Consider the following 22,221-nt stretch of genomic DNA (forward strand, 5'->3'; position numbering starts at 1 on the left):
TAAACCATTGGTACCACATCCTAAAGATGATTAATGATGACTCTAAACCTTTCACATCACAAGGAATCGTCGGCTTTCGATTCATATTAAATAAATATGAGGCTTTATCTAAAATCTAATTAGATACGAGATGTCCCTATCTTTTCAATTTGGATCCTCGCAACTCCATGATGTCAATTGAAAGAATTTAATTTATTTTGAGATAGACACCTATTAAATAAACATGAAGTTATATCGAAAACCTAATTAAATAAGAGATCTCCCTATCTCTTTCAACGTAGACTCACAATTCCATGACCCCAATTGAACGAATTCATTTACATTGAGATAGACAAGTAGGGAACCAATGTGACTTTGTATGTTGTTAGCCAATTGCAATTAAAGCTCAATCAATGTTCTCTTTGCATAAGCCACAAATGATTTTTCATATAGTTGGTTATTTGTCGAGGGAAATTTTTTTTGATAGATAATTTTTATACTACCTCCATTTATTGTGTGTCATGTCAATGCGCTTTTAAAAATAGGAATGAATCCACGAATGTGAGATTCATAAAAATTTATGAATTCAAATTTATTGTGTGAACAAGGGGAGTGCTTTACTCCCATAGTACTAGAAACATTTTCATTTTGTACTTATTCATTGACTTTGAGATTGTTTGAAATTCACTAGCAGTCTTCTATATAGAGAGAGCAATAAGGAAAAAAATTTTACATTTCCATTTTTTCCTTATAACTTTTCATAATTTCTATTTTATCTTTCATCACAACTATCTAGGTCGACTCCTAAAAAAACCTATTTAGATCGAGGTGGTTACATCTTACACGCAAAGTTATGTATTCTTTTATGTATTGGTGTGATTAGACCATAAATATGAAATATCACAATCTAATGGTAGAGACGTGTTTGAATAGACAACTCTGCATTTCTTAGTTACAACTATTCTGGTCAAGGTGGTATATCTTTTCGTGAATGGGTGTGATGTAAATCATAAATATGAAAAATCACACTCTAATAGTCAATATATGTTTGAACTAATAGGCAAGTCCTTTACACGTTACAATAATTTAGGTCAAACCAGCATGTCTCATTTTATGAGTGTGAATTAGACCGTAGATAAGAAACATCAATATCTAATAATGGAGACATGTATTTACATTCAATCATGTCTTTTACCTTTTAAATTTCCATAAATTCTAATTTTATCTCTTTTATTTCAAATAGCTACAACTATATTTGAGTCAAAAAGTGTAAAAAGAAATATGTGATATACTAGTTATAATCTTTTTAAAGTTTTTTTCTTTATAAATTTCAAATGGATCATGAAAGTTACGGACTAGTAATAATAAAAGGGGAACAATTTTAGTAATTAAAATCTCAAATGGATTCAACCTTTTTAATGAGATTCGATGACCTTTTTTTGCACAAATAAGAAATAGATAAAGAGAATAAAGAGTTATCTTATCAAAGACGTATAAAAGAATGAATTGTTTTCGAACATAAAAAATAAGTCAATTTATCCATAAATATAGTAAAATCTGTCTATAACAGTAATAGATCATGACATTTTGTTGAAAATATTTTTAGTCATCTCTTCATTTAAAACAATTATGTAAAAGAATATGTAAGATCTCCCTTACTCATAAATCATAATATTTTTTAAGGCAAACACAGATACAAAACAACCAAAATCCTTCCCGCATAGCTGTGGTGAAAGAAAATATATATATATTTTTTATACTAATTGACACACTGAAAATTCTTTTCATCCAAATAAAACCATAAGCTATTTTATGCATCATAGGTATTTAAATATCATTGACCCCTATCGTAGACTTTACTCATTTCCAACTTTAATGGTGCAAACATTTTCTTAGAATTTGAACAATTTATGCTATGTAGACATTCAAAAGCAACTCCAACATTATAATTAGCAATGTCCTCCTCAAATAAAGCACTATAGTTCATCAATTTAAATGCAATTTATTAGCCGACATTTTATTATTATATGAATAATATCATAAAAAAAAAATTAGAAAACACAGAACCTTATATACCAAAAAGAATTTGAGTTCAACGGCTTCATCTTGTTTCCTTCTTTAAAACAATTTTACTCACTCTAGTACTTGAGTTTCATGAGTAATTGTCTTCCAGAATAGAACAAATTAACTTTCTTATGGAAGACAATTACTCATGAAAGTTATCCAGAGTTCGGTTTCCCTTTGAACCTAGATCTTGAGATCTCCAGTCAACTAGGTTGGGTTGCCTCTCTAGTTAATCTCATTTTCATTGATGAACTTTCAACCAACTCTCTAGTTAGACCTTTTACAAGCAGATTCGCAACGCTATTTTCTGACCTTACAAAGTCAACTGTGATAATTCCATTAGAAAGTAGTTGTCTAATTTTATTAAGTATTCGTTATATATGTCGAGACTTATTATTATTTATTAAAGAGGTATAAGTTATATTCACACTTTAGGAATAATATATTCTATCAAATATTCTAAAACTTGGATTATCAACAGGGAATAATCACTTTTCCCAAATACCCCACAATAACATAAGACCTTGAAAAAGTTTCAACCTTTCCATAATTCACAAAGAATTTCCTATATTTTCATTTATGGAATTCCATATAAAATATAATTAACTTTCAACTATGGGGAGACACATTCATAAAATGTGTCTTATCCCAATTTTAGAATCAATCATTTTATATATCAGAAAATTGCTGACTATAAATTTCATTACTATGACATCTTTTGTCTTATATATATTAGTTTTCTCCAATGATTCCCATAGTTTTTTTTTTCAAAATTCACCACTACACACAGTATATAGTGTGTTATCTAGTCTACTCAAAATGTGGCTCTTACATAAATATCTTGCATATGTATCTATGCCTCAAGTGTAAGCAATCGACTTCTCCTTCAACATTATAATAGCATTTATTTTTTTGAAAAAAATTGCTATATTCTAAGTTACAAGGGAGATTGGAATATCCCGTTGTGATCATTTGAAATCAAATTTATCATCATTTTTCTTCTATGATTTCCACCAATGGTACAATAATTTCATATTTTGATGACATTTATGTGAAACCAATCACCAAATATTTGTGTAACGAAGTAAATAATTTTACTAAACAAGTTCTCACAAGTTAAAATCAATTACGGCAACAAATAAACTTGAGACATGATTAATTATTTTTGAAACATAAAACAACATGAAAACATAATGCTTGATACCTATTTTGCAAATTTATTTCTTTACCGGATTCAAATCCAACATAACCATTAAATAAGGCATTCATAACAAAATGGTTGTAGGTACTAAAATTTTGATGAAATTGCACCATAATCATATATATTTATAGCTCAACCATTCCAATATCTTTTGGAACCACAAAACAATTGTGCAATAGAATCAATATATATATCTATTAGAGATATATAAAAAATTAATTTCTAAAACATGATAGGTAAAACATATGTACATAAAATTATATAAATGACGAAGACATATTTTCAATCTATGAAAAAATGATATAAGAAGGGTTGTCTCGTCTCAAAAAGACAACACCAAAAACTGTGTGTAAAACAGAATCAACAAAGAATGTGTATATATAATAGAAATTATTAGAGTTAATGTTATAAGATGAGGTAATTTCACAAAATTTTCTTCAAATTACTTTTCTGATGTGATGAAAAGTAAAATTACAGAACCAAGAATCAAAATTTTGAAATTAAAATATAAATTCAAAATCAAGTGAAGTTTATAACAGAATCCATTAAGAAGCGAAAGAAAATATTTAAAAATATTTGAAAACCAAAAAATCTCAAATGTCAGAAAAAGGAAAATTACATCCAAGGAAATCACCAATATTCACAAATTGCACATTCAACTTCACTCAACTGAAAATCAGACAAATAAAAACCAGAATATGAACTAATTTTTTTTTTATTAAGATCTTGATGCACGCAATGCTATCTGAAATCATTTTCTTCAAATTATTATTATTATATTTTGTTAATGGATAAAATCAAACTAAACAGAAGAGAATAAAGATGAAATTTTATTTATTATTACATGAAGACATAGGTTTTAGTTTTAAAATAGATTCAACAAGAATTGCAAATGCACGATAAATAAATTTTATCATATATAAGACCTAGATATACTAAAATTGTCTTAAGATTGTTATATGAATGATATCATAAAAATTTTAAAATTACAAAAACTAATATATCGAAAAGAATCTGAATCCAATGACCTCGTTGTCTTCTTAATACAATTTTACTTACTCTAGTATCTGAGTTTCATGAGTAATTGTCTCCCAGAATAGAACAGATTAACTTTCGTCCACAAGGTTCAACGAACTACACTTTGTGCAAATAAACCAAACTTACATAAATTTGTAAAAAGAGAGATAAGTCTTATGAGAGAAAAGTGCTTATGAAAAAGTTGTCGTCTCTTTTTAATACAAATTGAAGAAGAGAAATATTTATAGACTATTCATGATTATTCGAATAGTCATGTCTCTTCTTCAAATTGATAAATTACGAAAAGACGTGTTCATTCATATTATTCTAACCTTGAGTGACAAAGCAATGTTGCAAAAACTTTATAGATTCACTATTTGTGGGCTTTTGCATTTGATTGTTAAACAAATGTATTTCTATGCATGTATGACAAAAGAAAAAAAAATCGAGATGATTAACAATTATCGAACTAAAAAGAGATGGAACATGAGTATTGCCCACACAACGATCCAGAAGTTTTCTAGAGTTTCAAGCATTCAATCTTGTTATTTTATAATTTTCAAAATGAAGGAAAAATCCAAAGTGGAAAAAGAAAAATGTAATAGATTCTCCTTGTGCATAATGGCCCATTCGGATAAAGATTCTCAATGATGAGAGTGACAAAAATGAGATAATTCATAGATCTCTTTCTTATGATGAATTATATGATGTGTTTGAAGATATGCAACATGATTTAGAAAAGCTTAACTCTAAGTACGTAAAACTATTAAAGAAGCATAAGGGATCTATTGAAAATAAATCTTTGATAGATGAAAATGCATGTTTGAAAAATAAAGCACCTAATGATGTTTTGCATGACGATAAATTTTGTGATGTTGAGAAATGTGTCTTGAATGATAGAATCAAATTTCTTGATAAAGAGAATGAAGAATTTAAATCTTTATCTCATTAATTGAATTTTGAAGTGAATGACTTGAAAAGTAAAATTGAGAAATTAAGATCTCGTTCTTTGGAATTGAAAGATGAAATTGCTAGTTTGAAAGATCAAATTCTTGATTTAGAAAATAGCATTACTTCTTTAGAAAAAGAGAATTTCTTTTGTTGATAAGATTAAATTTCTTGAATGTGATAGTCATGAGAAAAATGATCTTTTTCAAATGCTTAAAGAGAAAGAATTGCTTGTTACTAAAGAGCTTGAACTTGCAAAAGAGTTTCTTAAGAAATTAACTATAGGTACAAAAAAAATTAGATAAAGGTAAAACCTTTAGATGACAAAAAGGAATTAGGCTATATGAATGAAGATTGTTCATCTACTTCTAAAAGCACTATTTTTGTTAAAGTCACCCCTTGTATGTCTCAAGATGCTTTACTCAATATGCCTACTTTTGTTGATTCTAAATTTGTGCCTAGACACAATTCTTGAGATATTCATGTGAGATTAAAATTTGTGCCTACTTGTTATTTTTGTAGAGTTAAAGGTCATATTAGACCAAATTGTTCTAGATTGAAAAACACTCCTAATAAGAATTTCTTGAATGAATAGAAATAAGTTGCAAAATCAATTTGTGAAAAAGAAGTTTTTGCCTAATGTTACTTGTTATTCTTATAACAAATTTGATCATGAATTTAATATTTGTTATTTGCCAAAAGTCAATGCTAGTATTGTTGAAATTAATTGGAAATGAGTTCCAAAGTCATTGCTTCACTAACTATGAAGGACCCAAGAAATGGATACCAAAATCTTTTTGTTGAGATTTGTAGGATGATTCAAGAAGCAATTGTTTCTTGAAATTCAAATGAAGAATTAATTCAAATTGGAGCAACTAGTACGACTTGCTTGAATCCAACATAGGAAAATAGTGTTTTTGGTAATTTTATATATTTTTTATTATTGAGATAATTATTTTTCTAGTATCTTTATGAAAATTAGATCTTTTGAATGTTTTTTTTTTAAGTTTGGATTTAATGGCATGAGAATTGAATGTCTATCTATATATTTGGCATTTATCTATATTGCTTATTATTTGGTTTTTTGGCCAATTAAATGTTTGCTTTATCATTGTGTTTTCCTTAAAAAATTTAAGCAAGAATATTGAATCTTGCAAGAGATTGTCATTATTTTGATGATTAATATATGTTGCTTATACTCTGATTAGGGTTTTTATTAAATGTCTTAGGCTGAAAAGTTATGTGATTTACAATGTTGTTTGGAAAAGTTGTTAAATTCCTTTACATATGGGGAGTATTTATAGAATTGATTTACTTTCTTGAATCCTCGGTAGCACTTTGTTTAAAATTGGTATAAATTTATTTGTGTTACTACCATGCTTATATTTGATTGATAATGTTATCTCTTTAGATGACATTGAATTTGCTAATGTTGCTTTGCTTTTATTTGGCATCATTATTTGATTTTCAACAATTGGTGCTTATCTTATATTATTTGATATTTTGGTACCTTAATTTTTTAATTACTTGAATGATTTTATCTCCTGGTTTTAATTGATATTTCTTATTAGAAGGAGAGTGATTAGTTTTAGGGAGAGTTATTTACTTTTATATATGAATTTCATGTTTGAATGAAAATTGGTTTTTCCATATTGCTATATTGTTTTGTATCCCTTTTATGCATATTGTTCATTCTTTTAGGGGGAGTTATTGTATTTTGAGTAAAAATTTGTTTTGAAAATTTATTTGATATTATGAGCTAAATGTCTTTTTGTCCCTTATGAAGAGGGTTGCTCAATTGATTTCAAAAGAGGGAGAAATTTATGAAATTGATCAAAATAAAATTAGCTTGAGCTTGGTTGATTCTTTATGATGCCTCTTGAATTTACATGTTAGTTATGTTTTTTTTTTAAATGCATGTTGATAGGAGAAGAAATATGCAAAATTATTTGTTCATGTTTTCTTAAGAACTCTCATGTCTTTATGTTATTTTTCATGATTGTTATTTTTTTATTGATTCCAAAAGGGGGAGAGGTAATTAGAAAAATGAAAGCATGTTATTATTGAATATATTCTCTTGTGTTCAAGTGAATTGAAATTATATGTGTGTTGATTATGATTTTTGTTCATATTTTATATCACACACTATTTTAGATTTCATTGTTCTTAAGTTGTTTGTCATCATAAAAAGAGAAAAACTGTCGGCTTTTTTGCCCTAAATCCCAAATTAATTAATTTTAGTTAATTGATTAATTCATGTTTTGATGATAACAAACATATTTTTATTTATTAACAATTTGAGTATTTTGAAGTGTCTAGAGCTTGAAACAACGGTTTCAACGCAATTTGAATCACTTAAATCGAACCTCAAATGAAGAAGATATGGTTGAAACAAGCTTAACAGAAAAATTCAAAGCTGATGAAGTGGCATAATTTTTTTTATCAAAGTAGATCAATCGAAAGGTGTCACTCGAAGTAATGGAGAAGTGACACATGATGAGTTTTTTATTTTTGGATTGTTTTTAAAAAGAAAATGAATTTAATATTAATTTTATGTTTATGTCTAACAACTAATTTTGGGCACATTGTGGGTTTTCATTTTTTTTTGTTGGATTTAAAAAAATGAATTTAAAAAGAAAAGAAATTTAATATTATATTTTGTTTGTGTCTAACGATTAGTTAGTTTAAAATTCTCACAATTGATTTTTCTTTTTCAAGATTCAATAGTCCAAATTAAATGTGGTTTTCAACAATTTTTCCTCTATAAACTCATCTTCTCCAAATCACAAGAACCATTTTTATTATTTTCAATCCTCCATAACTCATTAAGCCACCATTTGTTGTTCTCTTTCCAAACTTTAATTTTCTTCTTTTCATCGTCTTCTTGAGAGAGATATTTTATGTTGTGAGGATTCATCCATTGAGTGCTAAATTTGTAAATCTACTCTTCAATAGACTTTTTTTCCCATATTATTCTTCATTTATAAATTCATTGTAAGAGTTGCTCTTGATCCCTAAAAAGAGTAGTTGTAACGATTGGATCCTCAACCGTGGAAATAATAAGGTTTATTCTTGTGCCTAAAAAAAGAACGTAGTTCGACTCTAAACCGTGAAAAGAGTAAGTTTGTAATGACATACCCAAAAAGAGTTCGGGGAGTGGATGTAGGCCAGTTGTGCCAAACCACTCTAAAATTCTCGAGGTCAATTTCTTTATCCCTCTCTTATTTAATTTTGTAATTAATTCATTAATATATTTCATTGATAGAATTAATTGCTATAGTTTGTTCTTGAATTTGTTTATGCCAATCTATTGATTTTTTTTTAATTGAATGTATTTGCATAAAATTTTTGTTAAATTACTAATTAACAAAAGTTTGTTAATTTGTTTAATTGGGATCACATTAGTAAAAAAATTTAATTAGTTTTAAATAAATCTTATTCACCCGTTGCCATACATGACCTTACACCCATAACTTTTGGATTTGGTTTTTTCGATTGATTAAAGGGAGTTTACACTATCATTTAGTAAAATAGCAAAAGGTGGGATCCTTTTGAATTATAGCAAAACGCATAAATGTCATGTGAGTCAAATTTTTTGAAATCCTAAAATGCCCCATCCCTTTTAATTGCAATGTAATTAATTTGATATCTTTATTAATGAGACTATAATTAATTGCTCAACTATATATCCAACCGACTTTCAACAACAACCAAGATCATCATTTCAAGCGGATAATTTGCCATAAGTCTTGTGATTTAATAGTTGTTTTGAATTTTCTAATCTTGTATATCAACTAATTTTCAAATCTTGTTTTGAAATTTAAAATTATATTAATTATCCTAACTAAGATTTATTATATTTATTTTCTTTTATTTCAAACATTTTATTAGAATACAACACGTAGTCCTAACTTTCTTCATCCTCTTTCTTATTATGACTATTCAACGATTAAGAGTTTTGTTCAATGGTAAGTGGGATGAAAATAACCACTATCATGACTTCCGATTTATTGAAGTTTATGTTGTTTCGAAGACGTCTTTTTCAATTTTCATCTTTTTCTATTGATTTTATTTGTTATTCTCAATCGATGACAAGTCTGGAGGCTTGATTCAATCGATCAAATCCACTGGTGTATAGATGAAGTGCTCGACTTAATCGACCATTGACCAAGAGTTCAAGTCACAAAGTCTCTTATTTCCAAAGTGATTCCTCTCGAGCCATTGTGAAAAGGTAGGCCCCAGTTTTCCTTGGGGTCTTTAAATCCAATGTACCATCGTCGTTTGTTTCTCTTCTGTTCATGAGATCTCCACGGTTGACATCAACACCATATCATAATGGGTTAATAATTTCAATTGACCATTTTTAGTTGGGATTTTCATATTCCAATCTAAATCAGTTTCTTTCTTCATGATGCAACTATTTAGATAAAGTTTTTATCCGTCTAGGTCTCACTTTCTAAATTGAAATTTTAACCACAATTTCCCTTTTACATGTATAGATAAATTTTGAATATTTTTTTAGTACAAAAACTATAAAATAGGAGATTGAACCTTTAACCTCTAAAAAAAAGGTTCTATTTTTTTTTTTAAAGAAAAAAAAAAAAACAAAACGACTTTTTATTAGATAATAAAGTAAAGTAAATGTAGAGTTTGCATGGTCCATTATCTTATCTAAGCCCAATGTATGCCAAATGCTTTTCTTATGAGGCCCACATCTTTCAAGCTGCTCTATATACTACCACCAATTCCGACTACTTCTTTTTTTTTTTGGTCAATAAATATAATAAATCATTTACTTAAAATTAATAATAATTTTTCTTATGTTTAAACCATGAGTTAATATTTGGAAATCTTGAAAGAAAACATTCACATAGAGTGAGAAATAAGAGTCATAAAGAGTAAACTTGGACACTAATTCTTCTATTCTTCTCTTGTGATTTAGTTCATCTTTGGCTTCAACTTTAATTAGTATTGCTTCTTGCATTTGCTTATTCCTTATGCTTTTAAACATTTGATCCCTATATATATATTTTTCTATAACAATCAATTTTCTCAATTTTCTCAAGTGTTGGGTAATTTATTGACCTACTATAACAAAAAAAAAAAAAAAAAAAAGTATATACTAGCACTAAAAATTATGACGTTAACTCTAACAAATAATGGAAAACAATTGACTCATATAAGATTTAACTATTTAATTATTTAAATCTCTAATTTTAAGAGAAGTTTACATGCAAATTATTACCACTAAACTATATTCGTGTTGGCTATAAGAGCCAATTCTTGCACTAAATTAGATGTTTGATCACTTTACACTAGATACATATATCATTTATATTGCTCTACTTTATTATTATTTTTGAATTATTTTGAAACAAACCACCTTTTAATTTATTTATTTTTCTTCAAAAACTATCCTTCATATGAAGAGGAACATAAAGAAACCAAGCAGAAACTAATTAATGATAATATTTTTTAACTTTACTTATTATTATTTTTCCTATCAAACTTCATGGTGAGAATGAATGCTAAATTTAAAATTGGATCCTAGGTAATTCTCAAATTTACCATTAATGTTTTAAAATGCCTTATTAGGTTTTTCATTAAAAATTTGTTAATCTACCATGAAATTATTTGTTCAATTAACCTATTTTGGACACATAGAATACAATTTAAATGTAGTTTAGTAGATAAGACAATAGTTATCATTTAAAAAATGGTTGATTCAATCTGTTGAACTAAAAAGTATTCATATTTAATATAGATACTTTCATACGATCGTAAACAAAAATCGTTTTACATCCATCAACATAAAACTCATTTCTTCCATGTGTGGTGTTCCAAGTATGTTGTTATTTTTTTCAAGTACAAGTATAAGTATGTTACTAAAACAATAATTTAATTTAAAAATCTACTTTGGATTAAAGAAACATGTATATGACCTAATTGGATCTTTTAGTACTCTTTAGAATTTTAAAAGATTAAGATGCAAAATGTAAAAGATTAAGAAGCTGTTTAAAAACACAGGAATTATTTGATATATTGAATCTAGATAAAGAAATAACAATATTAGATCAACAATTAATAATTAATGGGTAATGTAATCACTAATTCTTCAACACATATATAAATATAATATAGCTTATTAAAATGTAAATAATTGAAACTTTTATTGGGCAATGATTGATGGAAGTCTCTTTGCCAAAGGCAATAATGAAACATGTTAGTTCAACTACACCTCTCTCCTTCACTATACAATATAATTTATAAATTGGATTTATGGTTTAGGTATTATTCCTAAAAACCTAATTTTTCTTTTTCATGCATAAAAATCCCATAAAGAATGGCTAGGAAAAATAACAAAGATGCCATGCAACCCATTCAATAATAAAAATTTGGAAAAAATATAATTATTTAGGTCAGTTTGATTTGTGATCCAAAAATTTATTTTCGAAAACAAAAAATTAATAGAAAATAAAAACGAATTCTCTTTTTTTTTACAACATCTGAAAACATATTTGGTTCAAAATTAAAATTTTGAAAATTGAATTCAAAATTCAAAACTTGTGTTTGTTTGTAAATTCGAAAAGGGGAGAAAAGATTAATTTGTGTTTGGTAAAATTCATTATTCTAGATAATTAAAAATAATAATTTAATATAATATTTTTTAATTATGGTGAATTTTTATGGTTAATAAGGGAAAGGAAAATAGTGATGAGAGATTATATAGGATGGAGAAAAGTTTTTTTGATTTGTCGAAATAGAAGTGATAAAATGTGTGAGAGAATAAAAAAATTATTTATGAGAAAATAATATAGATAATTTTCATCAAGATAAAGTACAAAAAAAAAAAAAAAAAAAAAAAAAAAGACTTTTATGAAAAAGGAAGATCCTACAAATACGTAGGATTGATGTTGGTAAGATGTTGCATCATTTAAATTAATGGTATACTCATATTTCTTCATGTATTTAACGATAAAAAAGACTTCATTAAAAATGATAAGAGATACAATTTGTAGATAGAAGCAGACTTCTCGATTCTGAAAAAATAATTTATAATATTCAATTTGTAATTTGTTTAGTCTGACATAAATGTGTTAAGTATATTTTGTGTTCATAATTTTTAAAACAAATTTGAAAACAATATTTATTGTTTTTGAAAATGAGCTATTTTAAGGGTTGTTTTTTAAAATAAATATAGGAAACACGTTTTAATTATTTTCTTTGTATATTTTATTTTTGAAAGCATAAAAATAAAAATAATCACGAATCAATTTTTGATGTATCAATTTAAACTTTATCCCCATTCTCATGACATTTTTTTCCTCATTGATCTCCTCCTTTGTGCATTTACAAGAATGGAACTAACTAATGTGACAAATTGACTAACAACGTTCAAATACTTTTATAAATTAGTTCACTTTCATAGATTCCAATTTTGTCTTCTTTTATTTCACTATTTTTATATTTTTGCTTTATTACCTACTTTTATATATATATATTTTAAAAATAAATCAAATTTAGAAACTATTACATAAGAAAAAAAAGTTTTCAATTTAATTTTGAAATTTGGTTTATAATTCAAATGTATTTTTAAGAAAAGTGAAAAGCTTTTTAGTAAGAAAACAAATATAGTTCAAAAGAAAATGAAAGAAAAAATGGTTGCTGAATTTTTAAAAAACATTTGAAAAAATCAAGCCAAATTTTGAAAATTGAAAAATATTATTTATATTTTTTTTAGTTTGGCCTATAATTCAAATGTGTTTTGGAGGAAGATAAAATTACATACTAAAAATTTAGAAGAAAATAAGTATAATTTTAAAAAACAAAATAGTTATCAAATAGAGTCAGAACTTTAACATGTCTGTGATTTTATTTTCTGTTTTCTAATATCTATCAAGTGTTTGTAAAAAAAAAAATGAAAAAAAAATAATGAAATGACTTATTATACACTAAACTTATCCTAATCAAAATTTAAAATCTAAGTTTTTTCCCCTTAAATTTCGAGTCTAGTTTTCATTTAGTCCCTATATTCAAAATGTTACCGTTTTAGTCTTAAGTTTTGAATTTGATTTTAATTTAATTCATAAATTTCAAAATATTGCAATTTTAACCTTTAGATTTGGAATCAAATCGGATATTGAAAAGTGTAAATATTTAAATTTAGAATCAAATTGAAACAAAATACAAATTTCAAAGAAAGAATTATAATATTTTAAAATTAAATTTAAAATTTTAAGACTAAATAGAAAATAGACAAAAAAAAAAAAAAAAAGAAAAAAAGAAAAGAAGATTCGACAAGTTTGAAATCTAGCTACCGTAGTAATTTAATTCACATACTAATTTTCTTGGTTAGATTCATTCTATTTCTATGTTATGTAATTCACAAAATAACCAAACTGAATCTCACAATTTCTTGATGTTTTTCATCACAAAAGACCAAAGAAAGAAGCATTTTGACCCTATTTGATTAGCTCATGCAATGATGCGGCTTAAAACCGCAAAAGGAGAGAGAGCAATCATGGCGGCTCCTCTTTCTATCTCTCCAAGGTTTGCTGCTTAAACATATATGGGAAAATTTCTAGCAATATAAAACACGCACGCGAACTGTTTGATGAAATGCCAGGCTGAGAAAAATGGACAGAAACCCATTTCAATAGCGTCCTTTTTTTTGGTTCTCTTGATGCCACAAAGCTTGGAATACATTCATCCATGTACCACACCCACCCATTTATCTTCTTCCCCAAAACTCTGGCTAACTTTCTTCAGAAACATCGGCGAGGGAAAAAAAAAGGAGGGTACCAGCTTTCTTTGCTTCAACAAGATTCCATCCCCTTCTTGTAAGTTTCTTCCTCCTTTCCTTCCTTTCTTTATTGGTTTCCCTTTTGTTATATTCCTGTGTTCTGTGTTTGATTCTTTTGTCTTTCATCCTGCCTTTTCTGTTCTAGGTGTTTTTTTCCCTTTCTTCCATTCAACCCTTTTCTTGTTCTAAAGTTTTGCCCCTACTTTTTCCTGTATTTCTTTCTTGCGTTTCCGTTAGGAAAGTTATTGTTGGATGGTGGGGTTTTAACTTAACATACAGCTCTATCAAGGACATGGGTTTTCTGTAGTTTTTGTTTGTTGTAGCCGGTATTTCTCATTTGTTTAGTTTTTTCATTGCCTCTCATGTGTTATTTAATCCTTAGACTTGTGTTTTAGAACATAATCCATTCATTGGAAAGAACTACGGCTTGGTTTCTCATATCTCTATGGTGTTTGGTCAGTTTAAAGATTGTGAAATCTCTTTTTCCTGATATTGGGAGTTTTTGAGTATGGGGGATCACTTTGTTTTGCTGGTTGATCGGTTGTTAACGGAATCGACATTAGAAGCAGCGATCGAGAGCCAAAAGCAATCGACTGAACCAACTTCCTGTGCAATGGATGGTTTGAAGAGAGACAGGTCTTCCCCAGAAATGGAATTTGATAATATACCATCTCCAAAGAAAATTGTAGAATGTAGAATATGCCAGGATGAGGATGAAGACTCGAACATGGAAACACCTTGCTCGTGCTGTGGCAGCCTTAAGGTGTGTTCATGAACTCATTGCTGATCATTGAATCAAATTGGCAAATTTTCCATATTAAGTCATTGCATAACAAGTATAGCCGATCTTGTTGGATTGCATTTGATTACATACATATATGGAGCCTGTTGGCAAACTTCTTTGCATTTTTGGAAAGCAAGCACATTGATATATGTCATAGTTGTCATTATAGTTCACTTTGGCAACATGGATACATCATTCTAATGCACCATTACTATGAAGTTCACACCTCAAACAAAATTCGTGTTGTCAAACTGTGCTGCTCTTGATTTCTATGTCAATTATATTTCTCTCCACACCTGAAAAATTCTCTTCTGTAATTACATGTTGTGCCTCGATAGTTTTATCATTTCGTAATAGTTTCCGTGGGCTGCTGATATTATAATACATGGATATTCACATCATGTTGCATTGAATTTTGCAGTATGCACATCGAAGATGTATACAGAAGTGGTGTAACGAGAAGGGTGACACAATTTGTGAAATTTGCCGCCAGGTGGAGTATGGTGTTTTTAGTTCTTTCCTTTTAGTTTTGTTAATTTATCAAGCAGTTTATCTATGTTAAATTACAATCTTCAGCACGCTCACCCTGAGCGTATCAGTTTGCTTAATGGAGTTTGTATAATGAAACTGAACCGTGGAACTATGATTTGCAGCAATTCAAACCAGGTTACACGGCTCCTCCATTATTCGAAATGGGGCGTATCCCAATGAATTTCAGGTAATGTTCTTGCAACAATTCATCCAATGTAATGTTCTTTCTTTCTGCTTCATCTAGAGATTTTCTGAAGTACTTTGATTGACCCTTTTTTCATTGCAGGGGGAACTGGGAGATTTCTAGAAGGAACTTGGATAGTCCTAGCTATATAGCAATGGTTTCATCAAACCATAACGTTGCTGATTCTGACTATGATGAGTTCTCAGCTTCTGCCACAACCAGCGTGCTATGCTGCCATTCAGTTGCCATCGTTGTAATTTTTCTCCCTTAATATACGAAGTTCTTTCCAAAATCACAATTAATTTAATGGTGATTTTAAGTCCACAATAGCCATAATTGCCAATGGATGTTTTTCAAAATAACTTGTGTTTGGAATTTTAAATTCATGTTAGGATAATATCAAAATCTGACCGACTTATTTCTCTTTTTCTTTGTAGTTCATGGTTCTTCTGGTTCTGAGGCACTCTCTTCCCCTCATATTCAATGAAAACGGTGATTACTCTTTCCCTCTGCTTCTGGTAAGAAATCTTATGTTCTATCTCTGTTTTCAAACAAATGCATAACCAAGATTTCTTCCTAAAGTTAAATTATTCCCCTTCAATGACAGTCTATATGCCTGCGAACTTTTGGGATCTTTCTACCAATATATGTTATGTTCAAAGTAGTTTCTACAGTTCATCGCCGCCGACTACTCGTAAGCCCCTGAAATACTCCAATGCATCATTTCCCATTCAATTAACAGACATGTTCATACTATCCTCTCAGTGATATTTATGGTTTCTTGTTTTGGGTGTCTATGATCAGCTGGCTACGGCTAGTTCATCCAGTATTGCTCAGAGTTCAACATCCCAATTGTCCCAACCTCAACCTTACATTATCCGTGTTCGGTGAGTTTCATACCAGCTTGGAGAAATTCGATTTCGAGGCTGAAAATGGTGTAGCTGTGGATATCGTAATGCAGAAAGTTTCATGGACGTAGGCTTCTCAGCTTCAAGTAAATATGGTGGAAATTCAAATTGTAAAGGATAGAAAAGAAAGAAAATTCTCAAAAAGGGTTAGATGTTTGAAGTTGTTATGCAGTTGATTAGATAATTGCTTGTGTTAGAAATTCTCTGTACAGAAAAGGAACATACAAAAGGAAAGATATATGTGTATATGTATTATGTAGTTCCCTATATATAAGTGGGCTAATATTTCTATACCTAACTAGTTTTTTTCCCCCCCTAAATAGTTCAACAATATATCATACAGGGATTTGAATTTCTGATCTGGTACATGTTTTATATTAATTAAATTATGTTTAGTTGGCTTTATGTTTCAACTAGTGGAAGTGTGTTTAAATGGGCTAAAGATTTTAGTTTTAAAAAATGTGGTGTTGGTTGGTGTGAAATCATTTTAATTGGCTTGGTTTGATTAAATTACATGGTGTTTGGATTATTGGAGCAAAGTTAATTGGGAGGTCTAAATAATTCATTTTAAATGTTCAAAGCTTAAGTCGGTGTTAAATTCAAATAGGTGTCAAGTAGGTTAGCGTATGATAGTGTAATTTTGTGAAGGAAATTGGAATGACCTCCACCTTCTGCGCGTCAAAGCTAATATAACTCAGTTCTTGGAAAATTTTGGAAGGGACTAGCAATATTATTCGTTACGACAAAGTAGTTCTAATCTGTTTAAACGACTAGACATGGGATCCTTTTGGGACAGGGATTTCTTGATCAGGAGTGGTGAAAAAAATTTCCATGAGCTAAATGGGAATAAGGAATGTATTTCTTGTCCCCGTCCCCTCCCCCAATTACTATATTTATTTATTTATTATTATTATTATTATTATATGTTCAAATTGAATATTTAAATTTAGATTATATATGTGAATAATTTGATTTATATTTATTTATTTCAATTCTTTAGGTCAAAATTTGAGTACTTTATCAAATAATCAGGTAAAATTAACCACAATACACAACTTAGTGATATAGTTAATTATTTAATTAGAATTTGTCCATATTAGTAATTTAAATTAATTGGTTTTTCTAAAAAAAAAACACTAACGAGGAAAATTTTCTAGTGGAGAATCCAATCTTTGATTCGAACTTGGTCTACCTCAACGTTATTTAGCATCCACCTCAGCATTTTCAAGCTAGGGCATGGACATGTGTCCTCATGTGATAGGGTCTAAGACAAATCTTGTCTTTTGAACTCAATAATAATAAGAAGAAGAATTTCTTTTGATGGGCAATTATTTAATTTAATTTAAAAAAAGTCAAATTTTTTTAATTAAATAAAAAAGGCTTGCCAAGTTGTAAATTATTATTAAATTCTAATTATAATAAAAATCTTATAAATGTGAAGCTATTAAAATGTACATAGTATACCTAATTCGAATACAGACACCAATTTACCCACTCATTGTGGAAAAAGAGAGAATAAAAACTCAAAAACATAAAAAGCTCAAGACGACAAGTCCGGTCATTGGTGTCAAATGACTTTTTCTTTCTTTCTTTCTTTCTTTTTTCTTTTTTAATTAAATCACAAGATAGACTGTTAGGGCTTCTAGAAAATCCACCTCTTTATTTTATATGTATATATTAGAGATAAACACAATCAAATTTCAAAGATATAATTTAAAATTTTCTACATAAAGATTTAAATAGAGATGTAATAGAAGATTTTATATTTATATTTATATCGACCTAGTCTAGATTGTTTTTTTCATTTTATTATAGAGAAGTTAATAAAAACAAGATCAAAGACGAAAAAGATTTTAAAATTATTTAAAACAAGATTAAAATGCTTATTTTGAAAATTTTGAATAGAAAATTGTTATATCTATCATTTTTTTAACAAGTGTTTCTACATTGACATTATATTGATTGTTATGGATGATTTTGAACCGAATGATATAATTGACATGTTGAAGCGACAAGATCAAGAAGGATAATACGTGGCACAATGACAACTGAGGACAAAAATGGATCAAGAAAAAAAATGGGTTGACTTGGGCTTGCCAACGTGCTTAATCGAGGTTGAGCCCTCCCAAATGCTTAACGGGGCAAGCATTATGAATGCCCCAATATTTTGGCCTCGAGATATGGCCTAAACAAGATGCTCAACTGAAGTTGAAACCAACACTAGCCAAATATAAAACCAAGTCCGCCTCTTGGCTTGCTAGGTCACCAAATTATACTAAGGCGATTCCAAAACCCAGGGAACAACCTAGGTCGACTTTTCCTATAAATACACCCTTTATGACTTCATATGAAGTAGCTTAGAAGTTATGATTTCTTCTATGCATCTAGTTATACATTTTAAAATAAAAGATGTGTAGGATTGGTATAACAACCCTATATAGGTGGATAGGATTTAATCAAAGTAATTAAAACTTTTTACTAATGTAGGCCTAAGCAAAAAAATTGTTATCAAAATAATCCAATATGAGTAATTAATTTCAAGAACAAAAATTACAATTAATTTCAAGCAATAAAATATAATAACAAATTAATTGCAAAATTAAATAGGAGAGATAGGAAAATTGACATCGAGAATGACCTACATCCACTTCCCAAGCTCCTCTTGGAAGAACAAACCGTTACAACGACTCTAATGACTCTTGTTCCGGATTAAGAACAACCTTTATAGTAATTTAGAAAAATAAATAGCACACTCGACACTCTTTAAAAGAGTAGATTTATAAATTTAGCGCTAAATGAATCAATCCTCACAACATAAAAGAAGAAAATGAAGACAATCATGGTGGCTTAATGAGTTGTGGAGGATTGAAAATAATAAAAATTGTTGTTATAATTTGGAGAAGAATATGAATTTAAATAGAGTGGAAAAATGGTTGAAAATCACAATTAATTTGGGCAATTGAATCTAGAAAAGAAAAATCAATAGTTGGGATTTTAAACTAAATTAACTATCAACACAGACAAAATATATTATTAATTTTTTTCTTTTAAAATTATTTTTTAAAATCCAACAAAAAAACAAAAATCACCATGTGTCCAAAACTAACTCTTAGTACAAACATAAAATAATATAATAATATTAAATTCATTTTTAACCCATGTGTCACTCAGTTGGAAGGAGTTAGTGGACACTTCAAGCCAGGTTTGTTATCATCAATATGTTAATTAATTAACTAATTAAAATTGGTTAATTTGAGATTATGGGTAAAAAAAAAAAAAATTAAAGACTACAATCAAAGAAAAGCAAAGTTTAACCAAAATTTAAATTAAAATGTAAAAATTTGATTCGGTCATCTTTGTCAGTTGAGATTGCATTTGCACTTTTCCTTGGATTCTTTTTTCTTTTTGAAATTAAGGTCCAAAATCACCATCATATAAATAGATATATTATGAAATTAGTTAAGATTTATGATTTAGATCCAACAAACTTAAGCCCCAAACCAATCTCTTTTTCCTTTTTTTTTTTTTTTCCATTCTCAAGGCTCTTCTTTTGATTAAAATTCAATATATAGAAAAAATTAAACTTTTGGTAGAATAAACTATTTTTTATTTTTAATTATTAAATTAAAAAAAACATTTTTTTCCCTTTTTTCTTTTTCTCTCTCTCTTCTTCCTCTTTCTCCTTCTCGAGAAGAGAAAAGGATAGTGAGGGAGAAAAAAAAATTTTAATTTAATATTTAAATCTTTTAAAATATATGCTTTAATAAATGGTCATTCTACAATACCTTTCTCAATAATAATATTAACAATAATAATAATGCTAAAATACAAACCTCGACCACATCTCAAGGTATGAATAAACATAACATTCATTAAAAAGTAATTGCAAATATAACTTCTCTTTAATACAAATGCATTTTTACTTTTCAATTACTATACATTAATCAAATTCATTGGTTACATTTTTTTTTTCATAAAAACACATTAGTTAACTTACTCGTCGACTTGATATTAATAGTCGGTTACAATTTACCAATGTAACTAGTTTCATTTTTATTTCCCTAGCTATAGTTAATTTTTAAAATATATAACTCAAAATTAAAAATATATATAAACAAGAAAAATAATCTCCAAGAATTTCCCTCACACCGTATTTGGTTATTATTATATAAACCGATCGGCATTTTTTTTTTAACAATCGGAGTAAATTGGCAATTTTGAGGCCAATAATGAATAAGAATGGGAATAGAGTTGGAAAAGGGAGGGATGAGCCCAATACGACTTCGTTTTGCCATTAAATAACTTCAGCTTGTTCCACACACAATGGAATTTTCAACCCTCCGCCGAAGAATTCATCTTCTTCTTCAAAAGTCGAGATCATATCAGATTCAGATCAAAAAAATTGAAGTTCAATTTCCATTCAATGTATTGAAAATTTTCCTATCTTGACCTGATATGTTCTTCTTTAATGGTCTCCAACAATGGCTTCCTCGACCGGCAAACCGACAATCGATGCATCGGAAATCCCTCGATTCCTTCCAAACTCAACCTCGGTCCCTCATTCCCATCGCTAATTCTCGGTCTCGCTTCCGATTCTTCAACCGATTCTTGCTGATTCCAATTCTCCTGTAAAACCCTAACCTTACCGCTCGAAATCCGCCTAGCTGCGGAGTTGGCTGCCATGAAGAAAGTGGCTAAATCCGCCGCTGTGACAACAGAGTTAACTCTCTTCATCGGAAACATCAGGTAGACGTTTCCAAACTCCAACTCCTCGTCGGCGGCGAGGGCGGAGAATCTGCGACCGATGTGGAGAGATTGAGCGTTGGCGAGAAAGTGACTGGGACATTCGAGCATGAGCTCCGCCGCCTTCACTGGCTCCCGGAACTGCCGGACCTCGCCGCCTGGAAGCACGACCCTCACCGCCTTGGAATTCTTGATCAACGGCGTTGATAAGGCGCAAGAAATGTAATTCCCCATGGATGATCTTGAGAGAGATACGGATGAAGAAACAGAAACAGAGGAAGGATTCAAGTTTTGGTTAAAGAGAAGGGAGAAAGGTTTATATAGTAACGGCAGCCGTAAATTTAACATTATTTATTTATTTATTTATCTTAATGTAAAGTATGGTATTAATTTTCCGAGACATGTCATATACTTGGGGGATTTAGGGCAAGCATCATCAAAATATAATAACTATTTTACCTTTCCTTTTCAAACTAAAATAATTTACACCTCAACTATATATTATTATAATCTAAACTAAAATAATTTACACCAACTATAATTAACTATAATAATTTAGGACTATAATCTAACTCATTGTCCCAAATGTCCATAATATTTTCATTATAAACAATATTTTGGTGGAGTCTAGTTGTTATTCGATAATCTGCTTCATAAAGTATATATAAATATAAGGTGATGTTATAATTTTCTATTTCACTTGCTTACCAATTATATGGTGGAAGAGTTTTTATCTTTTTCACTCTTTTTTCTTTACTTAGAATGGTTTCTTACGTTTGTGTTTCTTAATATTTTTGTAATGTATTAGTTGATGATCGAATTCAAAACTCAATAAAACATATAAGCTCACTAATAAAATGTCACTATTGTAAATATAATATAAATAATAAATATGTTATAAAATACTAATTTATTAATCTAGACTATTTTTTATTCTTTATTTTTATATCTTTTAAAAATATTGATCATTGTTGGCATTTTATCCATATATTTATAAAATTACCATCTCAACATTTTCGTTAAGTTATGAAGAATTGACAAAAGGGCAAGTCTTTTCGA

At 28.6% G+C, this 22,221-nt stretch overlaps 2 protein-coding genes across 6 annotated transcripts; one reads left to right on the plus strand and one right to left on the minus strand.

The window, feature by feature from the left end:
- Window positions 1-13,543: 13,543 nt before the first annotated feature.
- On the plus strand, window positions 13,544-16,712 carry LOC120092674 (RING/FYVE/PHD zinc finger superfamily protein). 5 transcript variants are annotated; one of them, XM_039050823.2, is made up of 8 exons: window positions 13,544-14,049; window positions 14,473-14,775; window positions 15,218-15,289; window positions 15,450-15,514; window positions 15,614-15,764; window positions 15,949-16,029; window positions 16,119-16,205; window positions 16,316-16,712. In XM_039050823.2, exons 2-8 carry the CDS (start codon window positions 14,521-14,523, stop codon window positions 16,400-16,402), a joined length of 798 nt encoding a protein of 265 aa, XP_038906751.1. In that variant the 5' UTR covers window positions 13,544-14,049; window positions 14,473-14,520; the 3' UTR covers window positions 16,403-16,712. The 5 variants fall into 5 exon arrangements, with proteins under 5 accessions (XP_038906751.1, XP_090164922.1, XP_038906750.1 ...); XM_090308796.1 differs by having other exon boundaries at window positions 13,564-14,049; window positions 15,949-16,003; XM_039050822.2 differs by having other exon boundaries at window positions 13,581-14,049; window positions 14,582-14,775.
- A 3,831-nt stretch (window positions 16,713-20,543) lies between these two features.
- Window positions 20,544-21,635, minus strand: LOC120067712 (uncharacterized). Its single transcript, XM_039019262.2, has one exon. It carries the CDS (start codon window positions 21,508-21,510, stop codon window positions 20,860-20,862), a length of 651 nt encoding a protein of 216 aa, XP_038875190.2. The 5' UTR covers window positions 21,511-21,635; the 3' UTR covers window positions 20,544-20,859.
- Window positions 21,636-22,221: the final 586 nt, after the last annotated feature.

The sequence above is a fragment of the Benincasa hispida genome, chromosome 12 (genome assembly GCF_027475165.1).
Source record: "Benincasa hispida cultivar pf3 chromosome 12, pf3_genome.v1.1, whole genome shotgun sequence".
NCBI lineage: Eukaryota > Viridiplantae > Streptophyta > Magnoliopsida > Cucurbitales > Cucurbitaceae > Benincasa > Benincasa hispida.